General features: G+C 39.6%; 1 protein-coding gene and 1 pseudogene across 1 annotated transcript; one reads left to right on the top strand and one right to left on the bottom strand.

Annotated features, from left to right (window-relative positions):
- Positions 1-979: 979 nt before the first annotated feature.
- Positions 980-2,590, bottom strand: LOC114263715 (pentatricopeptide repeat-containing protein At1g06143 pseudogene; annotated as a pseudogene).
- A 5,241-nt stretch (positions 2,591-7,831) lies between these two features.
- On the top strand, positions 7,832-8,924 carry LOC145805626 (uncharacterized). Its single transcript, XM_082900789.1, has 2 exons — positions 7,832-7,946; positions 8,431-8,924. Exons 1-2 carry the CDS (start codon positions 7,832-7,834, stop codon positions 8,922-8,924), a joined length of 609 nt encoding a protein of 202 aa, XP_082756915.1.
- Positions 8,925-23,484: the final 14,560 nt, after the last annotated feature.

Below are 23,484 nucleotides of genomic sequence, written 5' to 3'. Positions count from 1 at the left end.
TTTAGACCACAGACTATAATAAGGTTCACCATTTATGGAAATTAGACTTTGAATCAGCTTCTACCTGTTATATTGACAAAGCAGATGAAACATTAGGTAACATTTTGACTCTATAAATGACATTGACAAATGAATCAGACAATATTTTATAAAGAAAGGAAGATTTGTTTCCCTTAAATTAAATTAATCGCACAACTACTACGGGCAAACAATATACAGTAGCTCTTCAAAACGTCCTATTTTAAACTCATAAATGGTATTTTATGAGAACATGCATGGCTTAACAGAGTTGGTTAATTGTTTCCTGAACCCATCTATGCAACAACAATTCTAGTTCAAGAGCTCATGTTAGCCAAGAAAATTATAGTCACTATAACCAAAGTCTCTTAATTTAATAGCAGAATCATATGTGCTCTTCTCATAAATCATAGTTCATCTTCTCTTTGAATTCAAGCCTTGGAAGTATGTGAAGACATGTCATTCTTCTCTCTCAGCACTAGTGGGACCATCATTATGTTTCTTGTCAATATTGAATAGAAAAGAGATTTTGTTAGGTAACTATTCCATGGGTAGGGTTCAAGTTTTATGATATGAATCATCAAAGCAATAGCCAAACTGAGAACATGCAGATAGGATGTGAGTTTAGATCATTGGAAGTACCATGTGTTTATGGAGATCAATGTTGCATCTGTTTATTCAAGTTTTGTTGCACTAGCATTGCAACTCAAGCAGTTTTCCATCCTTCACTGGCATTGCGACAACTACAAATGCTTATTTGCAACCATCCCAAAACTTGAATTGCTCACGTGCCTCCAACCCGTCTCTAGCACCCAATTGCATCTGCTTCACAAACACAATGTCTTCAAATGACATCTTCTTTGTTTAAAACAAACCACTGCATAAACCCAACCTTAAGTTGATAGCCAACTAGCTTCAGCTACCTTTCTAGTTCACCTAACACCACATATATTATGGCCAACTACGGGTGAGATTTATCAGAACTTGCAAACAAATGAATCTTGCTATCCATTGCAATCCAACTGGATCTAGGAGATGTTTTTTCTACACCTTGTACCTTCATGGTTGATCTGATCTTAACAACCTCCTTCCATTGATTTGATTCAGCGTACATGTTAACCAAAAGGGTGTAATACCCACTATTTTTTAGCTCCAAAACCATCAACTTATTAACAACAACTTGAGCAATCTCTAAGTTCTTGTAAAGCTTGCACCTGCTTAGTAAAGCACCCCAAATAACAGAGTTTGGCACCATTCGCATGCTTTGTATTAATTCCAATGCAGCTTTGATCAAACCAGCCTTACACAATAGATCAACCATGCACCCATAGTGTTGAATTTAAGGAGGAATGGAAAGATCGCGTATCATGTTTAGGAACCTCGTATAACCATCTACAACTAGTCTTGCATGAGTACAAGCACTAAGAACACTAATAAAAGTAACACCATTTGGCTTTATATTCTCAATCTCCATCCTACTAAACATTGCCAATGCTTCTTCTACATAACCATGTACAGAAAGCCATTCAATTATTGAATTCCAACATAAAAGATTTTTTCCCCGCAACTCGAAGAACACCAAAAGGGATTTATTCAAGCTCCCATACTTTGCATACATATTGACTAACGCAGACCCAAGGTAAATATCAAGATCAAACTCATTTTGTATTACATAAAGATGAATTTCCTTTCCCAAGTCCAGAGCACCAATATGGGCACAAGCTGAGATAACAGTGCCATGGTCACTTCATCAAAGTTAATCCCATGGCTCTTCATCTCATTAAAAATGGCCATTGCTTCAATATACTGCTTACTTTACGAATAACAATTGATCATCATTGTCCAAGAAATTAAATCCCTTTTGGGATCTCATTGAACAATAACTTTGTAGATTCTACATCTCTCACTCTCATATAACCATCAATCATTGTATTCCACGAAGCATTGTTCCTTTTAGGCATTTCATTAAACAACCTTCAACTAGAACCCAAATCCCTAACTTGAGCATAACCCGAAACCATCATAGTCCATGCAAAAACATCTCTTTCAGGCATTTCATCGAACATTCGTCTCGTTTCAACCGTTTTACACAAATTTGAATAAAAATCAACCAAAGCAGTTTGAACAAACAAATGTGAACCAAACCCATTTTTCAAAATTTGCCCATGAATAGATTCTCCAATTTGAAAAGCTGATATTAAGGCACCACTTTTAACTATCGACGAAAATGTATAACTAGTGGCGAAATGTGGGCTCTCAACATCTCTAAATAAAGTTATAGAGCTTGAATCGAAGAAAAATAGTGAACAAAGCCTCTTATCATTGCATTATACACAAACACGTTGGGTTTTTTCATCTGGGTAATGGCAAATGCATAATTGATTCGACAAAAGATCGAACAAGCGGTGACAAATTGGTTCATGAAGAAACAGTTTTCGTTTGTGTTGGTCTTGAACATGAAGGCGTACGTTGATTTGATATGTTTGAAGCTTGAACATGTCTTCAATAGCTCAATCACAGTTTGGAGTTTTGGGTTTGAAGAACAGTTAAGGTTGGTTGTAGTTTTGAACATGGTTATCTCCTAGATGGTGAGAGAGAGGTCCTCACTGCAAAATTAATTTTAGAGAAAAGGCAATTTCAGAACGCTGACTCAAGCAACCTATTTTAAAAGAGGGATGCTAAATGTCCCTTACCTTTATACTTTGGACCCCCCCACTTCTTTGGCTCCCTACCACCAAAATTGCTTCCCTTTTTCTTTAGACCCTTACCATAATCTCAAATATACCCTTTGAACCTCACCCCTATATCATCCAACTTCAACTCCTTCTTTCTTCCTCCGACAGTCCTTCTCCCACTTTGGTGACCTTCCCTCTCTGGCAACCTACTCAGACAGTGGCAACAACAGCAACAACAGAGCAACTGTTTGTTTCCTCGGAGTATCAAACAGATGCGAACTATGTTTCAAGAAATGTAACAACCTTGGAAGTGTAATGGGTCCAAGTTCGAAGGGTGATTCCTCCATTGTAGAGAATCACATTGATGTTGCTGAAGATGAATGGTGGATAATTGGTTCAAAAAATTCATTTTTTTGCCTTTGCTCATTGCCATTTGGAAAACCAGTTTCAAACAAAAGCCTGATGTTTAGTACTATGTAGCCAAATAAAAGGCATATGTTCGATTGTGGAGTATCGAACATATTCAACAAGTTCGGCTCGGTGTAATCGAACGAAGAAAAATTGACCAACTTATAAAAGAGAAAACGACAGAGAGAGATGGAGTCAAACACAAAAGATAGAAAATAGAGTAGGTTCCAAAGGATGAAGATGAAGATCATGAAAGAGAGTTCGGGGAATTAGTCGCTCCTTCTCCATGACCGTCACCAGAACCCTAACCTTCGCTACCGTTGATAGTTCTGTGAACAACAAGTGGCAGTGAAAGGCTTGCCGAAGAAGGAAAATAACGAAGGTGGGTTGGTGGCCAGAGGTCGTCAGCGAGAGTAGAAGTGGTGGTGGGATTAGGGTTAGGGTTAGACTTTGGAGGATAAGATGAGGACAAAATTGGAATTTGATGTTAGGACAGAATTATAATAAAATAAAATATAAAAAATGAGGAGGTCCAAAGTACAAAGGTAGGGGCATTTAGCAGCCCTCTTTTAAAAAGAGTAAATTACACTTACACTCCCTAGGTGTGATCCGATTACACCCTACCCCATGATGTTATAGAAATTATATTCTCACTCTTGTGGTTAATAGCCACATTTCACAAACCCCTTGTTTATATAAAAGCCAACAACTCTTTGTAGAAAACAAACTAAATTATATTGGGAAAAAAAAAAGTAAAACAAAGGGGAAAAAAGAAGAAGAAGAAGAAGAAGAAGAAGAAGAAGAAGTAAAGCAAAGTAAGAAAAAAGAGAGTGTATAAATTCAATGTCTTTTTGATACTAACATTAATTCCGTCTAAATAATTACAATGACAGAGGGTCAGTGTAATTTCTCAAACGTCAGGGAGTGATATGTATTAAACCCAAATCTCAATGGTGTAAGTGTAATTTACCCTTTTAAAAATTATTTCTACCTTAAAAAATAAAATTATATGAAAATTCAACATTTGCTCGATATTTCAAAATAAATATAATAAACTCTACAGTTTTGACATAATTAGATTGAATTGTCTTGATTTTAATTTATATAATACTTAGCTCTAGGGCTAGCTCTAACATTTTGAGGGTCCAAAGCAAACTCTTAATATAAGACTCCTCGTACATTTTAAAAAAAAAAAAAAATTGTGATAAAAAGATTATGTATTTAAATTTTGATCATACATATAATTATTAAAATTTATTTAAACATATAAAAAAGTTTACAATAAATAAAAAAAACCAAAATAATTCAAGCCAAAGTATTAAATAAAAAGTGAACAAATTGTATATTTAAATATCACTATTTTCGTATTTTTATCTACAAAATTGCTAATCAAACTTGCATAATTCAACTTATTAACTAATCATTTTTAATTCATTAAAGGGAAATTTACTGGAAAATCTCACTTCAAAATTTTGTATACTATAAATGCCTTTTTTTTTAATAGATCGGTAGGTCCTGATCATTTGAAAACATTTTCTATGAGATCCTATTTAATATATTATTGTGTCACGTTAAGACCTTTTTGCCCTTATTGATTGTTAGGCTCTTTTTTTTTTTTTTTTTAATGTGATTTTTGAAATGTGGCAAAAGAGTTGATTTCTATAATGGGTATGCTACATTTTAGTTGGATTGAATATGGAATATGGTTTGTCCAAACTAACAATGTGACTACAAAAAATCTTTTAGTGTACTTTTTTGAAATGTGACATAAACTACTAAAATTAAAGAGGGAATCTTCAAATTTAGATGGATTGAATACGGAATGAGATTTGTCCAAACTAGCAATATGACTACAAAAATCCTTTAGTTTACTTTTTTGAAATATGACATACTAAAATTAAGGAGAATTTTTTCAAATTGACCATATCATAAAAATAGTGATAAATACGTCAATTTACATAAATAAGGATTTATGTATTCATTAAAATAATTATGGGACTAGTTAGTCTATAAATTTTGATTTTAGGACTTATGGGTCAATGCCCCTTGATTAAATTGCCAATACATTAAATCTTTTTTTTGTGACATTGCTAACCAAGGTAAAATTCAATCAATTTTAAATTTAAAAAGATTATTTCCTGGAAACAAATGTACCTATTATAATTAATCGTGTTTTATGCGCAATCCATTCAGAAACAATCATCCATTAATTTAAAATAATTCATCATATCAATCGACGTTTTAATTTTTGCCAATAAAAAAAATCATCCATTTATTTTAAGTAATTCACCACACCAATCAACTATTAGTTTCAAATTTTAACCAAACTTTATTAAGGCTTTTTGTGGGTGTTGATTTTTGACCTCACAATCAAACAGGAAACTTAGCTGGAGAGAACACGACATAATAGATTAAGCCAGCACCTGCGCATAAGAAGACAAGAAATGCAGCGGTGGCTCGTCCACCCAGGGGCACTCCGAGGATCAAGTCAGTCAACTTATCTTACAAGATAGCATCAACTCAAATCAAGAGCTCACAAAATAAATCACATATCTTAAACCCATGGGGATGCCTTACTTTTATAATGATTAGTGTCCAACTTTTCCTAGAAGTCTTATTTCATGGGACTCTATCCTTTACAATGATAACATCTATCACAACTCATACTATTTAGATTAAGATGAACTTCCTCAAGAGTCCCATCTCTATCTAAATAGGTAGCTTGATGTCATTTAGGACTCTAGTCCCTTATTCGAGCCTCTCGAATTCAGATGTGGTTTGATCACACCTTGACCAATCATAATCATCCATGTTACACTTCGGCTAACCACCTAGGCCACGTGGACAACTCAAAATCATGTTCCCACAACTGCCTCCTAGCTCCTATTACCTCGATAACCTGAGGTGATGGAACCTGTATCGTTTGATCTTTGAACATATCGGCTAAACAACATGCTAGAGATACTCCTCCGACCGAGATCATGACTTGTTGGCTTCATAAAACAAGGACTCAAATGTCCAATCATCAAGAACCAAGAATCAAGATGATCCTTCCCACCAGATATTGGCCATCTATTCTTATAAAGTTCCTACAGACGACGCCAAATTGTGGGTGTTGATTTTCAACCACACAACCAAACAGAGAACTTAGCTGGAGAGCATTGGAAAAATAGATGAACTGACAACCTACAACAAGATAATGAGAATACTGCGGTGGCTCATCTACGTGGGGGCACTCCAATGATCAAGTCAGTAATCTTTATCTCTCAAAGATAACATAACACAAGTACTTAAACTCACAATTAAAGCATACATTAGACCCATGAGGGTGCCTCTTTTTTATAATCAACACTGCCTGCGTCCCCTAGAAGTCTCATTTCATAGGACTTAGGCACCATGTTCATCCAGAAATCTTAGTTGGATAGGGATAAACTCCTCTTAAGCCTTATCCTTATCTAAACTAGAACCCTCTATTATCCAGGATGCTTATCCCCTATTCAAATATCTTGGATTTCGATATTTTCGCAAAATACCTCGGTAGTGCCCTAAATATCTTGACAAACATGGTATGCCCACGTGGCACCCTGCTGACACCTCAGCGTCACCTTAGCCACATGGTGTTATCTTAAAATACTTCCCCACAAGAAGAGTATCTCTAGCATGTTGTTTAGCTGATATGTTCAAAGATCAAACGATATAGGTTCTATCACCTCAGGTTATTGAGGTAATAGAAGCTAGGGGCCAATTGTGGGAACATGATTTTGAGTTGTCCACGTGGCCTAGGTGGTTAGCCGAAGTGTCACAAGGATGATTATTATTGGTCAAGGTGTGGTCAAACCATATCTGAATATGAGAGGTTCAAATGAGGGACTAGAGTCTTAGATGACATCAAGCTACCTATTTAGATAGAGATAGGACTCTTGAGGAAGTTTGTCGTAATCCAAATAGTGTGAGTTGTGATAGATGTTATCCTTGTAAAGGATAGAGTCCCATGAAATAAGACTTCTAAGGAAAGTTAGACACTTATCAGTATAAAGTAAGGCACCCCTATGGGTTTAAGATATGTGATTTATTCTGTGAGCTCTTGATTTGAGTTGATGATATCTTGTAAGATAAGTTGACTGATTTGATCGTCAGAGTGCGCCGGGCTGGACGAGCTACCGTGATATTTTTTGTCTTCTTATGTGCATGTGCTAGCTTAATCTATTCTGCCGCATGCTCTCCGGCTAAGTTCCTTGTTTGGTTATGAGGTAAAAAATCAACACCCACAATTTGGCGCCGTCTGTGGGAACTTAGTAAGGGTTTATGGCTGACAACAGATAGGACGTGAGAATAGGGGGTGACATCCATAGCGAGAAGGAAGAACGTATGGACCCTCCTGCTGAGGGAGGGAATAACAATGAAAAGGTACAGGAAGTCGGCCATGAGGTGAATAACATCGACAAGGGCCAAAACGGAGCCAAGAGCGTTTCCTGAGATGAGTACTACCATGAGAATGATCTGCAGGTTTCGAAGAAAAGATGCTTGAGAAGAGACAAGGAGTTAAAGGAGATGGCAAATAAGTTGACTAACCTATAGATAATGGTCAACTTCATAATGTAAAACAACGTGATATAGCCGACGTTCCCGTGACAGGACACGACGACACTAGCTACCAAAATTGGTACCCAGAAGAAAGGACATAAGGCAATCCCAACGGTCCCACAGCATGATAAGGGACAAGAGAACTCATGTCAGCCATCACAGGATGTTGGGCGTATGGAGTCCAGATGAGTGGAGTCTCAGAGGATGCCACGGATGAAGGGGACCAATGTGAGGGGATCTTGGCAGATCCACGGGCATGGTGTTTGTTTCAATGAGACTGAGGATGTCGTGAAGTCCAAGAGGACGTAACCCAACATAGGAAACAGTGCACTGAAGAGATTGAAGTCTACTGACTGTCGAGCTCTTGAACGAACAAAGGAAGACTTAAAAGACTGTCTATAGAGGAAAAGACATGACGTCGAGATAACCTCCAACGCCCAGCCAAAGACACCATTCTTGGTGGAGTTGGATACATTCGAGGCACCCGAGAGATTTAGCATGTCAACGTTCCAGATTTATGATAGTAAGTTTGATCCTAATTTTCATATTGGTTTATACTTGAATTCAATGGCTTTGTGGATTGGGAACGAGTAATTATTGTGAAAAATGTTCCCATCTTCCTTCGGGGAGATAACATCAGATTGGTTCCATAAATTGCCAAAAGGGAGTGTGAAGAGCTGGGAAGGCCTGGTCGAGATATTCGTGGTCAGGTTTGTCACCAATAAGTCGTAGCCATTGAGGGTAGATTCCCTTCTGGCTCTAGAGATCAACGATGGAGAGGGCTTTAAGGCATACTCCAAGAGATATTACGAGGTTTACTATCAGATCTCGGCTTGTAACCAGGAGCTGACAGTCGTTTCTTTCAAAAATGGCCTAGAAGATGATTGCCTACTACGGCAATCCCTTGCAAAAACACTGCCAAGAAATATGGAGGAGCTCATGGCATGGATTAAGAAGTATGCCAGAGTAAAAGAAGACAAGAAAGGCAAAATGGCTCATGCAGCAAAATCGGAGAAAAGAAATAGCTCGCCGAAGCATAGCCGAGGAAATCAGGGCTCCAATAAATCGGAGTTAGAATTGAAGTCTATGCAAGCAGTGAGCATAGTCTTCAAGGTCCCCATCTATAGGGTCTTGGAAAAAATCAAGAATCAGCCTTACTACAGGGCACTAGAAAAAGTTCTGGGCGAATACATGGGCAGAAGTGCCATGAAGCACTGTGCCTATAATGATGATAATTGACATATGACTCAAGGATGTCAGGCCTGAAGCAGCACTCGGAAGACTTGGTCAGACAGGGACACCTGAGGGACCTAGTTGATGATGCAAAAATTAGAGAAGCACGCAAAGTTACCCCTAGCAGTGGCAGCACCTCCACTATCACCACAGCAGATAGATGGACCTTAAGTAATCAATGTGATTCACTTGAAGGTCAACGAGAATGAAGTCTATGGGGAAACTAGAGGGTAAGGCATCTGTAACATGTCTATCGGGTCCAACAGAATAAATCCCGGACAGGTGGATACTAAGGGCCGATGATATCCTTCACCGAAGAAGACTTAGACATGGTATAACATCTACATAACGATGCCTTAGTGGTGACACTAAAGATTGGAGATTGCCAAGTCAGGCGCATCTTGATTGATTAAGGTAGCTCTTGCAACATCATGTACGTCAGATGTTACAGGGAGCTTGGGCTCCACAAGGATGACTTGGAGCAATTCGACAGCCCAATGGTCGAATTCAATGGAACGCCGACGTGGCCACTTAGGGAGACAAGCTTGGAGGTGTAGGCTGGCAGCAAGAAAGTTGCTACGGAGTTCACAGTAATTGACACCCTCTCCCCTTACAATGTTATTTTGGGAAGACCTTGGCTACATGCGATGAGGGTTGTTCCCTCAACGCTGCACCAACTGCTACGATTCCCAACTAAATATGGGATTGAGGAAATAAGAGGAGACCAAGTACAGGAGAAAAATTGCTCCATGGCCGTAATGAAGTACACCAATAATGTGAGAGAAGCAGAAATTAAAGAGGTTAAAAATGAAAGCCAGGAAGTCTTAGAAGACGTCGGCAAAGAACGCGCTGACAAGAGTGAAGAGCCTCTGAAGAAGGTTCTGGTGCAAGAAGGTAATGAGGAAAAGTTCTTCCTCCTCGGCACTCATTTGGCTGAGGAAAAAGAGAAAGAGTTGGAAGCTTTCCTGAGAAAGAACATAGAGGTGTTTACCTAGACACCCTATGAGATGCTAAACTTCGACCCCGAGGTCACCTATCATAGGCTTAATGTGGACAAGTTAGCTAAACCTGCCATACAGAGGGCAAGAAAGCCAATTTTGATCCATGTCCAAGCAGTTGAAGAAGAGGTAAAAAAGCTGCTGGAAACACAAGCCATCAGAGAAGTGCATTACCCCACCTGGTTGTCTAATACAGTGATAGTAAAAAAGAAGAATGGTAAATAGAGAGTATGTGTAGACTTCATAAGCATAGAAGAATGAACTTCTTGGATGCATATAGGGGGTACCATCACATAGCGATGTATGCCCTGGATGAAGAGAAGACGACATTCATTACCCCGAAAGGACTTTACTGTTACATGGTAATGCCCTTTCGTCTAAAGAATGCAGGGGCAACATACCAAAGGTTGGTAACTAAATGTTCCAGCACCTAATTGGGAAAATAGTTGAAGTCTACATTGATTATATGGTTGCCAAGAGCAAGGAGCTAGGAGATCATCTGGCTGACCTATAGGAAATGTTTGATATCCTCAAGACATACTAGCTACTACTCAATGCTTCCAATTATGCATTTGCAGTCAAATCCGGTAAGTTCTTGAGATATTTGGTAACCAAGAGAGGAATAGAAGCAAATCCAGATCAGATCAAGGTAATCCTTGATCTGAAAAGCCCAACAATAGCAAAAGAAGTTTAGATTTTGACTGGCAAGGCTGCAGCCTTGAATAGATTCATCAGCAGGAGCTCGGATAAATGCAAGCCATTCTTCTAATTATTAAAGAAGACCACAGATTTTCTATGGACAGAAGAGTGCGAAGTCACCTTGGCCAACTTGAAAAGGTACCTAATAGCTCCACCAGTGTTGTCAAATCCAGTACCAAGAGAAGAACTATTCCTATACCTGGCAGTTTCAGATCACACAATGAGTTTCGTAGTAATCCGAGAAGAAGAAGAAGAATAGAGGGTAGTCTATTATGTTAGCAAGACGTTGGCAAAGGCAGAGACAAGATACTTGCCCTTAGAGAAATTGACATGGCATTGGTGATGGCCTCCAAGAAGTTAAACCACTACTTCCAAGCTCACAAAATTATTATACTGAAAAAGCACCCATGAAGTCCCTGCTACAACAGGGGGATCTAACAAGCAGGATAGCACGATGGGCAGTGACTCTGGGCTAGTATCACTTGGAATTCAGGCCTAGAACAGTGATCACGGGCTAGGTTCTAGCCGACTTCGCAGTAGCATTTACCCTTGGGGCAATCCCGAGGCAGGTCCCGGTAAACCTCTGCCTGGGTTGCCCATGAGAGAAAGAGAGAACGGGTGAGGAGAAGATAAAGCCTTGTGATATTCCTTCCGCCTCTTTGTTGATGAAAATTCAAACTGACAAGGAGCGGGGGTAGGAGTGGTCCTAGTGTCACCAGATGGGCAAATGATAGAACAGTCCATCCGTTTGAGGTTCAAGGCCTTGAACAATAAGGCAGAATATGAAACATTAATTGCATGGGCTAAAACTGGCAGTTGCAGTTGAGGCCGAGGATGTGGTAGCCTACTGTGACTCCTAGCTCATTGTAAACCAGACAACAGGCGAGTACACTACCTGAGATGAAAGAATGGTGGCCTATGTCAAGAAGGTCATCAAGCTTTTGGAACACTTTTAGAGCTGCCGGTTGCAGCAAGTTAGCCGAGATGACAATAGTCATGCCGACGCCATGGCAAACCTTGCTAGTGCAATAAAATCAGATGAACCCAGGACAGTCATGGTAAACTATTTGTCAGGCCCAAGCATAGAACCCTTGATAATGGAATATGAGGCAATGTGCATGGAGATAGGACCAAGCTGGATGGACGCAATAGTCATCTACCTCAAGGATGACAAGCTGCCAGAAAACAAAAGAGTCGCACACAAGATAAGGTTGAAGTCAGCCAGATTTTGCTTGTCAGCAAAAGGCTATTTCTATAGAAGATCCTTCACTAGACCTTTGCTGCGCTGTGTGCACCCCTTCCAGGTAGAGTACTTTTTGTATGAGATTTATGAAGGAGTATATGGAAGCCACGCAGGGGGCAGATCACTTGCCCACAGGGCCATATCCCAGAGATACTGGTGGCCTTATATGTAGAAGAATGCTAAAGCTTATGTTAGGAAGTGTGAAAAGTGTCAAAGGTTTACCCATTTGTTACATCAGCCAGTTGTAGATCTCAATCCTACGTCCAGCCCTTGGCCATTTGCCCAGTGGGGCAGGGATCTTGTTGGGCAACTCCCACAAGTAACTGGACAGAGAAAGTTCCTGTTAGTAGCAACTAATTACTTCACAAAATGGGCACAAGCTAAGCCCCTTGCCAAAATCTGAGATGTGGATGTGAAGAATTTCATCTGGAAAAACATAATCACCAGATTTGGAATACTAAAAGCCATTGTAGTAGACAATGGTACCCAGTTTGACAGTAAGCTGATCAAAAACTTTTGTACAAAGTACAAGATCAAGAATTACTACTCTACTCCTAGTTTTTCCCCAGAGTAATGGCCAAGCCAAGGCATCCAACAAGACTATCTTGGATGGAATAAAGAAAAGGTTGGAAACTGCAAAGGAAAAGTGGGTAGAAGAGTTGCCTAATGTCCTATGTGCATATTGGACAACGTTGAGAAGACTAACTGTCTTTTGCCACGGCTTACGGCACTAAGGCAGTCATTCCACTAGAGATTAACATCCCCAAAATCAGAACCCAGTGAGTGGAGAATGGAACAAATTAAGCATTCCTTGCCCGTGATCTTAGTCTAATAGAGGAGAGAAGAGACAGAGTTACAATTCAACTGGGGGCGTACCAGTAGCAACTTGCCAGGGCATACAACAAAAAGGTCAATCCTATGGAGTTCCAGATTGGGGACCTCGTCCTAAGAAAGGTTGTTGGCAACAAGAAGGATCCTAGGGAAGGCAAGCTTAGTCCAAATTGGAAAGGACCATATTGCATTATCTCGGCTGCCGGCAATGGAGCTTACCGGCTTGATGATACAGATGGCAAAGAATTGCCTAGACCCTAAAATACATGCAACTTGAAGTTTTTCTATCATTGATTTTGGTTTTTTGTAAACTATTATTAGCCAAAATATTAATAAAATATTAGCTCGATTTTGTTCAAAATGTTTTTCAAATTTGTGAAATTTGTATGATAAGACTGAACAGTCTTAAGACGATGTTCCCATAGTGAACATGACAAATAAGTTAGACCTGCCATATGGTATGTTTCAAACTTGAAACATGACAATTAACTTAGACTTGCCATATGGTAGAGTTGAACTAAGTCAAACGATGTTTCTATATGAAACAAGACAAAACTGGCCAACAATGGTCAGTTTGAACAAAAAATCGAGGTAAGTAAGTACTCTCGGTGCACTAAGGTTAAGCCTTAGGTGCTTAGTTTGGGCGAGCCAAACATAATAACCTCGGTCATGAATAAATTGGACAAGAACCAGGAAATGTATATTTAATGTAAACATAAGTGGTACTTAGGTTCACATTAAAGGGCAGGATGTAGGAATGAGCATAACACATGTGAAAATTTTGAGAAAATTTCAGGAGTTGAAGTTATCCGAGATCATTGATAGAGATACTATCTGAGATAAATTAGTTCGAAATGGCTAACCAATGCCATACTCGAGATGATTACACCCGAGATGACCAACCAGTTTGTTAGACTTGAAAGGGTAAAGTCTTGCTAGAAGACATTAAGTACAAGTGAAGAAATAACACTTGCAAAAAATTTGGAAAAATTTAGGTAAGTGCCAGTTGGCCGAGATAAATTGCAAAGAATGCTATCTGAGATGATTTGTATCCGAGGTGATCTATGTCTAACCTGTGCTTATCCGAGGTGGTCACTCAAGAAAATTTTACTCAGAAAGATTTCAGAAAATATCTAAGTATAAAAATATGTAAGGCATGAAGTATTGTAATGCCCTGACTTTTGGGTCGTTAATAAATCAAATCAACCACAAATTTATAATTGCAGATAACTTATAATCTCAAGTATACAAATCATCTCCATAATTAACTCAAATGCCTCCAAAACATAAATTATACAAATCTCCAAAAATAATATGTAGTCGTGGACTAAAAAAAAAACTCCAACTCAAATAATCTCTTTAGATGCTTCAACCCCAATCACCACTAAATTTGCTCCACGCCTGAAAAATAAATTAATTCGGGAAGTATACAATACAACAAGAATAACAAGGCTCGGACAGAAAATAAATCAAAAGAGATCCAACAATTACACAACCGATTAGATTCAATAATCAAGCAATTTACCAAATTGCACAAACAAGTCAACTTAACATATGATAATTTATCCAGAACCAAATACCTGGTCCTACTCGGTACATGACCAGTGACTGGCCTCACCCCTCTCATCCAAGCACAACCGCTTATCTGGGCTATTGGTACAGAGCATATTGGCAAAGTCCACTCGATCCATGTACGGAGAATTTCCACGTCATTTAACCAGACAAATCAACACTGACTACATAAACAATTTTATAGAATTTATCAAATGACCAGAGTACTCAAATGTGTTAATAGAATGATTTCACAGGATTTATCAAATGATCACAATAATCAAGAGGATTACAAATTGAAAGTATTTAAAATAAACTCTTTGCAAAGAGATTCAAAGGAATCATATTATATACCACCGAATTACCTCAAATCAATCTCCTTTCATCTCCAACACTCGAATCTCCATATTTCTCCATGAATCTCCAAATTCTAAGCCATAAGGTATATAAGATTTCACAAAATCTACAACTCTCCTCAAATATGAAAATGCTTACTCTCCCTCTATACACTTTTAATCTAAACTCAAAATTTCTATAATTTAAGAGAGAACAAAATGAGAGAGATAGAGATATGAATGGACCATGAAGAAGAATGATAGAAATGGTTGAGAGGTGAGCTCAATTTGTAGGCAAGGATGCTTGGGACAAAAGAAAAGGAAAAATAATAAAATAAAGTTTACTTGGTGGGCAAGAAAGGGGTGTACTTGGTACTTTTGCTTCTAGAATACTATGATTACAAGCCTTGAAAATTGATCCCTCACACTCTCCTAGGTTGGCCGACTATGGGGAAGGGAAATGGAGAATATTTTATTCAATATATGTGTACTATGAACATATTCCCAATGTATATATATAGAATTGGTACCAAGGCCATCATTGCTCCAAGATTTCAAGGGATTTGTTTGTATTAAAGTACAATGATTATGGCCTAGGAGGTATGATGGCTAGCCATGTGCTCAAGATTTGGGGGATTTTCCTATTTATTTTGTGTACAAATTTCGTAGATATTGCGTACAAAAAGATTTGATGAATAAGAGGTACAAATATATATAGATATATACAATGGTACTAACTTGGGGTCAAAGAAAGGAAATTTACTTGGTGCCCAAAAATAATGAAAAAAAATATTAGAAAACAAAGGAGATGAATAATAATGAGGTGGAGAGAAAACGAGATAAAATAAAGGGAGAAAATAAGTTAGATTCTCATCTAAATATCTCACCACCAAACTACTACCAATACCTCTCACTAAAATATTAATACCTCAAAAATACAGGGTTTCACAAGTATACAAAGACAAACACCCAACACTTAGAAAAGAAAGAAAGAGATCATGCATTTATAAAGAAAGACTTGTCTAATTACAAACATAGGCACATCGGCCAGAAAGACATGGTTCATGAAGGAAAGACTACAACTGTTTCAAGGAAAAGTACAAAGAAAAGGAAAAAAGTTCTAAGTATGGGAATCTTGAATATTTTCCTCAGTTTGTCCTGCCTCGGCAATTGGTGATGTTTCAGCCTCGGTAGACAACTGGGCAGACTTCTCGACCGTGATCTCGGCGTCGATCTCAAGGAGAGTCTAGTCAAGGCTCTTTTCGACAGCTTGGATCTCAGTTTTAGAACTGGCTTTGGGAGAGGCACTTTTGGAGACTTTAACCCCCTCGTCCTGAGTCCAGTCTAAGACTTGATTATTCAGAGTTGGGGACTTGGTCCCAGAAGCTGCCTCATTCACGTGTCGGCCTCCTCCTCCTTGACCTCTTCGTCGGTATTGTTGGGAGAGGGAGGGAAAAGTACCTCAAGTTGGCCAGTGTCTCGAAGGAGCGAATCCTCGGGAATGGACAACTTCTTGAGTGCTACCATCCAACCGAGGTAATAGACTTTGTTACCTCTGCAGAAGATAAATTGAACGGTTATCCGCCATATTGCCTTTTTATCTTTGACATTTGCCCCTGGTGGATAAACTTCATTTTCCAAGAAGTTCTAGCTATCATAGAACCAAGGGTTTTGATCTTGAACTTCATCTATTGGGGCGATAGACTCGTAGGCCAGCATATGTCTCTGCTCAATGATGATCGGACGTATTCAGACTCCAAGCAAGATGTCTATCATGGATGATAGAGTTGATAAAACGTCAACAAACATGTTGTTCTCTCTTAGTAGATGAGTGAAGGCTAGCTTTTCAAACCTAGGAATCAGAACATCCAAGGTCTGGTGATAGATCTTCATCTTTTCTTCTTTGACCTTCTAGTCTCCATTTGCTTGAGACACAACTATGTTCGAGTCCCCGATGACGTCCAACCTTTTTGCCCCTAGTTCTAGGGCGGCTTCCAAACAAGCAATACACGCCTCGTATTCTACTTCGTTATTGGATACCTTGAACCAGAGTTTGAAGGCTAAAGGTATATAGGAATTGTTAGGTGTGATTAGCAACACACCTATCCCATAATCGTATTGATTAGACGTTCCGTCAAAGTACACTGTCCAAATCTCTTCCTCGACTTATAGAATAGCTTTATTTGGGAACAGGTACTCTAACGCTTCATCCCCTTCCACTAGGTGATCTGCCAGGAACTCCGCTACTGCTCTCCCCTTGACTGACTTGCGAGTAACATACTTCAGATGAAATTCGGAAAGGAGAAGCAAGCAATGGGCTAGCTTACCCGTAAGCTCTAGTTTCTCAAAGAAATATTTGATGGGATCTAATCTCGAAACCAGCATTATGGAGTGAGCTAACAAGTAGTGCCTCAACTTCCTGGTAGCCCATAGTAAGGCTAAGCAAGCTTTCTCTAGTGGCGTGTAGCGGGTCTTGTAATCCAGCATTTTCTTGCTCAGGTAATAGATGGCTTTTTCCACCCTATTCTCAAACTCCTGAGCAAGCATGCATCCCATTGTTGTGTCCGTTACTAACAAATACAGAATCAAGGGTTTCCTCGATTCTGGCGGTGACAACACAGGTGGATTCTGAAGGTACTACTTGATCTGCTTAAAAGAAAATTGACACCGATCATTGGAATTTCTTTCCTTTCTTTAGGAGACCAAATAGTGGTTCACAAGTCAAGGTTAATTTGAAAAAAATTGTCTTATGAATTGCACTTTACCCAGAAAGTCTCGCACCTCATTTTCAGTCCTTAGTGGTATTTCTAGGATGACCTTGATTTGGAAAGATCTACCTTGATGCCCCTCTGTGTGATCAAGAAACCCGACATTTTCCCTGCTGTTATGCTGAAAGTACACTTCTATGGATTCAACCTTAGTCTGTATTCTTTGATCCGTTGGAAGAATTTCTTCAAGGCGGTGTAGTGGCCCTCTCTTTCCTTGGACTTGACAATCATGTCGTCCACGTATACCTCGACCTCTTTATGGATCATATCATGCAGAATTGTGGTTGCAGCCCTTTGATAGGTAGCCCCGGCATTTTTTAGCCCAAATGGCATCACTCTGTAGCTGTAGGTTCCCTACGGCATAGTGAAAGCAGTTTTCTTTCTGTCATCGGGCGCCATCAGAATCTGTTTATACCTGAAAAATCTGTCCATGAAAGAGAGCAATGCATGACCTACGGTGAAGTCCACCAATTTATCAATATGCGGCAAGGGAAAGTCGTCCTTCGGACTGGTTCTGTTCAGATCCCTGAAGCCCACACATACCCGAATTCTGCCGTCTTTCTTCGGTATTAGGACATTGTTGGTCAACCAAGTTGGATACTCAGATACTAGCAAGAACTCTGTGTCTATTTGCTTGGTGACCTCATCCTTAATCTTCAAAGTCCAATCTGGACGTATTCTCCGCAACTTTTGCTTGACGGGTCAGGTCTCTGGGTCAAGAGGGATCCGATACTGTACAATTTCAGGATCGATTCCAGGCATGTCTTTGTAGGATCACGCGAAAACATCTTTGAAATCTTTTAATAAAGCGACTAAGCGCTCGCACCCCTCCGAAGACAATGTGGACCCAATGTAGACCAGGCGTGGATCCTTCTCAGTACCCACGTTAAAAGCAATGATTTCATCGGCGAAGGGTTTTGCAAACCTCTTATCTTCTCGATTAATCAAAATTTTCAAAACCAGAGGAGTTCCTTCCTCATTGTTTTCATCAAAATTTTGAAAATCATGATCAATGCAATAAACAAGCGGCACAGAGAAATACTCAGAATCTGCAATGGCATTCTCATTCACAAGGTCAAGCTCATTCAATTCCTTGGTTAGAACCGACTCAAAGGAAAAAGAAAGGATGACCTAGACAAAATCTCGGCATCCGAGTTATCAACCCCAATAATACCAGACCCAGACTCAGAAAAATTGAAATCTGATTCCGACTCCACAGATTCTGTAAAATCAGATTCTGGCTCACTACCTGACTGAGAACGACTAGACAGGTAGCCCTCCTCCAGTTGCCAAACGAGAGATGATATGTCAGATGCATCCAAAATGCCGCTAGAAGGGTTCACACTTGGTTGATCCCTGATCATAGAAACGACCAGGTTATCTCCCAGGCTCTCTAAGTCGATTGGAGGATCCGAAAGGAGACATGCCAGTGCTGCTCTTATTTCAAGCTCATTGCCGTCAGAATCATTTTCTGCACTCCGTTCAGCTTCAGTAGTAATTGGCTCAGCCTTTTCTTTTGTATCACTGTCTTGCAGCAGCAAGTCAAAGAAAATCTCAAAGCTAGGAACCCGCTGCTTCTCAGAGTTGAACCAGGGTTCGGGAAAACTGTAGAATGGAAAGTCTTCACCCTCTCGAACAAAATGGCCATGCAAGGTCCCTTGGATTGGTCTGTGCACAAGTTCATAGCGCTTCCCGGTCTGCTTAGCTCTGGCTCTTCCAGTCATCTATTTCCCTTTCCTAACCCAATCCTCTTTGTAGGCGTATAGATAAGACCTAAGGCATGCGGGTTATATGGCACATCGGCCAATGCAGTGACGCCTTTTTGGCCACTCCTTCCCAGCCCCATTCCTAGCATGTGTTGGAGCTTGTTCATAAAGTATACAGATTGGGCACTAACATACAAGCCCTCATCAATAGCCAAGATATTCTGCACTAGTCAGGCCTCAGCCAAGGTAAACCATGAAAGGAAAACATCATCTCCGCCATACACAATCTCCAGCACAGGTGTAGTGACCTCTAGCGGAGGATGAATAGACGAATTCCTGAAGACTATAGCCACCCTTTTCCTGTAGGGGTACTTCAGCATTTGGTGGAGGGTAGAAGAGACAGTTTTCACTTAGTGCAGCCAGGGTCACCCAAGTAGTAAGTTGAAAGTGGCCGGAACATCCAAGACATGGAACTTGATATCCTGTTGAGCTGGGCCGACCTGTACTTTGATCTGTACTATTCCTATCACATCTTTCCTGGTATTGTCATATGGCTAGATCACCTGGGCCGTAGGTACAAAATCTGCTGGCCTCAGCCCAATAGCATAAGCCGTGCGTGTCACGACCCAAACCCGTCCCTGTAGGTTTAGCATTGTAACTGGCCAGTAATTCGTGGATAACCAAAGGCCTCTTAACAGATAAGTACATAATAACGGGCTGCAGAAGCAATTAAACAAAATAGACAAGGTCCAATGAGCTGTGATAACATACATGGGACAGAAGATTTCAAAACTTACATATACATAAGCGTGTCGGTCGAAGGACATCAATATTTACAAAACATTTACAAAAGTGTAATTCCCAGGACCCGACTTTACAAAACAGACCGAGACTAGCAGAAGTACAAAAACAGCCATGTAACTAAACTTCGATTGGAACCTCCTCGGGAGGCAGAACGGTTGGCTGACAAAAACAGAGATGAAGGCCGTCAACTCTGGCCCTGATCACGCGCCGGCTCACTTACATACATAATATAAATTGTGAGCGAAAGCTTAGTGAACAATAACAGAGTAAAGGGGTTTCAATGAATGAGTCCGTACAGATTCAGAAATCATAATTCAGTTTCGTATCAAATTCATAATTTGTCCAGATCATATATAGAAATCATGAGGTATGCTTAAGTATACGTGATACATCCATTAGAATTAACAGAGCAGATACAGAACAGATGCAGACACGTGAGGGTTACGAATAACCAGTTTCATAAAGGAACCTCCGAATCTGGGTAACAGAGAATAAACACGTTGAGCCCCATGATGGAGCCTTCAGTACGGGTAACAGAGTGCAGACATATTAAGTTCCATGATGGAACCTCCGATACCGGGTAATAGCCAATAGATATCACATGATGCTAAGGATGTCACGAATACATATCAGAAATTGGACAATCATTCATTGTACAAAACATATAATTTCAGAAAACAGATCTTAATTCATCACACAGGAAAATAAGCAAAATTGAGCATAGCTTTACTATATTATTACTCACAGTTGGCCTTGAGACAGATAGACGGAGCAGATTGGTCAAACGGTACGTGGCACGTGACCTACATAACACCAAACAGACACACACTTGAAACACACGTTCTAATTGTACATAACTTACTTCGTTGGCTCTTAGTGTGTTTCTAACCTTTAATCCTCATTATGAAATCTTAAACATGGCCTAGGAATGCCTATGATAGAATGAGGATGCAAGAATGCATTGGAAAACATTTCTTGAAACTTGCTGAAAATAAGGTCCACGCTCGAGCGTGGCTTTCCCTGCTCGAGCGGACATGCAGATAATGAAGCTCCGCTCGAGCGTGACTTTCCCCGCTCGAGCGGTCTGCAAACTAAAAAAAGTATTGGATGCATGATTTTCACACTCGACGGGCGCTTGACCTACGCTCGAGCGTGAGACTCAGAACCTCGCTCGAGCAGACTGCAAAACACACAAACTTCTGGGTATATGCATTTCACGCTCGAGCGTAACCCTCTACGCTCGAGCGGAAGTGTATGTACTCAGAGTTCACACTCGAGCGTAAAGTTCCAAGCTCGAGTGTGGATCAAATTTCTGGAAATTCCAGATTTGATCACCAAGCTCAAACTCAACTTCAAATGCATCAAATTCAATTTTCTAGGCCCAAGACTTTGGAAAACACTTAGTAACTCATAAAACAACATGTTTAAAGCATCATAACAAGAATCATGGCTCAAAAGCATGCCAATTGTGCAACATTCAACTTGAAACTTGAAATTAATTCATGTACATGACTTGTATGCAATTCTTTGAACTCAAGTCTTCCAAAACATGACCAAATGCAATGTTCAACCCCAAAACATGATCAACTATGACAATGTGACATGGAACATGAAGAATTTCTAAAACAAAGCTTGGATTATGACATGCATGCAAGGATTCTTTAGAAAGGCAACCTCAAATGCCATGAATTACACATGCATGTATGTATTGAGCTTCAATTCACCAATTCTTGGCTTAAACCTTACATGAGTTCATTTAATTCACTAGAATTCTTATACTAGCAATTCAATTTCATAGTTAAGAGGGTGAATGCCTACCTTAAGTCTTGGATTCTCAAGTGTAGTAGCTTAATCTTCTAAACTCTCTTCAATTTCCTCTACCTTCAAGAAATTTCCTTGTTGAGTTCAACTCTCTCTTCTCCCTCTCTCTATCTCACGTTTGGCTCTCTCTATTGGGTGAACTCTCAATGTGGTGAAGTCAAGAAAAGAAGTGAGTGGGCTCAAAATGGTGCCTTAAGGAATAATTAATCCAAACTAATCAAATGGCATTATTTTAATCTAATTTAATCATTCCGAACCAAATTTTAATTAAACCTACCATAAAATCTATAAATCCTAATTAGCACATAAATCAAGTCAATTTCTGATTCGAGCGCCAATAAGGCTTTCAATTCGCAAACCGAAGTTCAAGCAAGAACAGATCTTTCTACACCTAACAGATATAGACACAAACAATGCATCACACACATGCAGTTTAATTCAGAATTTCACCTTAATTGCTAATTAGGCATAATTAATCACGGATTAATATTAATCATGGGTCGGGGTTGTTACAGTCTCCCCCCCTTAAAAGAGTTTGGTCCCCCAAACTCGAATTACCTTCGTTCTGGAACAACATTGGGAACAAATCTGGATATCTCTTCATCATGTCTTCTTCTGTTTCCCAAGTTGCATAGGTTTCTCCGTGGTTTTTCCAATCAACTTTTACCAACGGTATTTCTTTGTTTCTCAATCTTTTGATCCGGCGGTTCACAATCTGGATAGGTCTTTCCTCATAGGTGTAATCATCTTTCAAAAGCACATGTGTTGGCTCAATGACGTGGAGTGGATCCCTCAAGTACTCTCGAAGCATCGATACATGAAAGACGTTACGCATATGCTCCATTACTAGAGGTAAGGCTATCCGGTAGGTTACTGAATTAATCCTTTCAAGGACTTCATAAGGTCCAACGAACCTTGACGCCAACTTGCCCTTAACACCAAACCGAGTTTGATCCTTCATCGGGGTCACCTTTATGAACACATGGTCCCCAACTTCATATTCCCTATCTTTTCTTCGGACATCAGCATATCTCTTCTGCCAACTCTGTGCAGTTTTTAAACGTTGCTAGATCAGTTTCACTTTCTTGGTTGTTTCTTGCATAAGTTCCAGTCCCAACAAAGGTCTATCACCTACTTCTGCCCAATATATCGGAGAACAACATTTTCTTCCATACAAAGCTTCGTAAGGAGCCATTCCAATGCTTGAATGGTAACTATTGTTGTACACAAATTCAATTAATGGCAAATAGGTCTCTCAATTCTCCTGGAAGTCTAACACACACATTCTGAGCATATCCTCTAAAGTTTGGTTAGTTTGTTCAGTTTGTCTATCTGTCTGTGGGTGATAGGCATTACTCAACCTTAGTTCTGTTCCCAAAGATTGTTGCAAACTCTGCCAAAATCTTAACACAAACTTTGAATCCCTATTAGATATAATGGATACCGGTACACCATGCAATCTCACAATTTCGTTCACATACAAGTTAGCCAATTTATCCGCATTATAAATAGTTTTGACAGGCAGAAAATGGACAAACTTAGTTAAACGGTCTACAAAAACCCAGATAGAGTCCATACCTCGAGACGAGCGAGGCAATCCCACTACGAAATCCATGGTTATGTGCTCCCATTTTCATTCTGGTATTAGGAGTGGTTGTAGCAAACCAGCGGGTCGTTGATGTTCAGCTTTAACCTGTTGACAATGTAGACACCTAGCCACAAAATCTGCAATACACTTTTTCATTCCAGGCCACCAAAAATTCTGTTTTAAATTGTGATACATTTTCGCGTTTCTCGGGTACATGACAAA

The sequence above is a fragment of the Camellia sinensis genome, chromosome 13 (genome assembly GCF_055761805.1).
Source record: "Camellia sinensis isolate YWXY chromosome 13, ASM5576180v1, whole genome shotgun sequence".
Taxonomy (NCBI): Eukaryota; Viridiplantae; Streptophyta; class Magnoliopsida; order Ericales; family Theaceae; genus Camellia; species Camellia sinensis.
Note: the sequence above shows the minus strand (reverse complement) of the source record. Positions and strands in the feature narration are given on the sequence as shown.

Coding starts and splice junctions, on each gene's coding strand:
- LOC145805626 (XM_082900789.1), top strand. CDS start 7,832: ATGTCAGCCATCACAGGATGTTGGGCGTATGGAGTCCAGATGAGTGGA. Junction 7,947..8,430: donor GGCAGATCCACGGGCATGGT/GTTTGTTTCAAT, acceptor CATTGAGGGTAG/ATTCCCTTCTGGCTCTAGAG.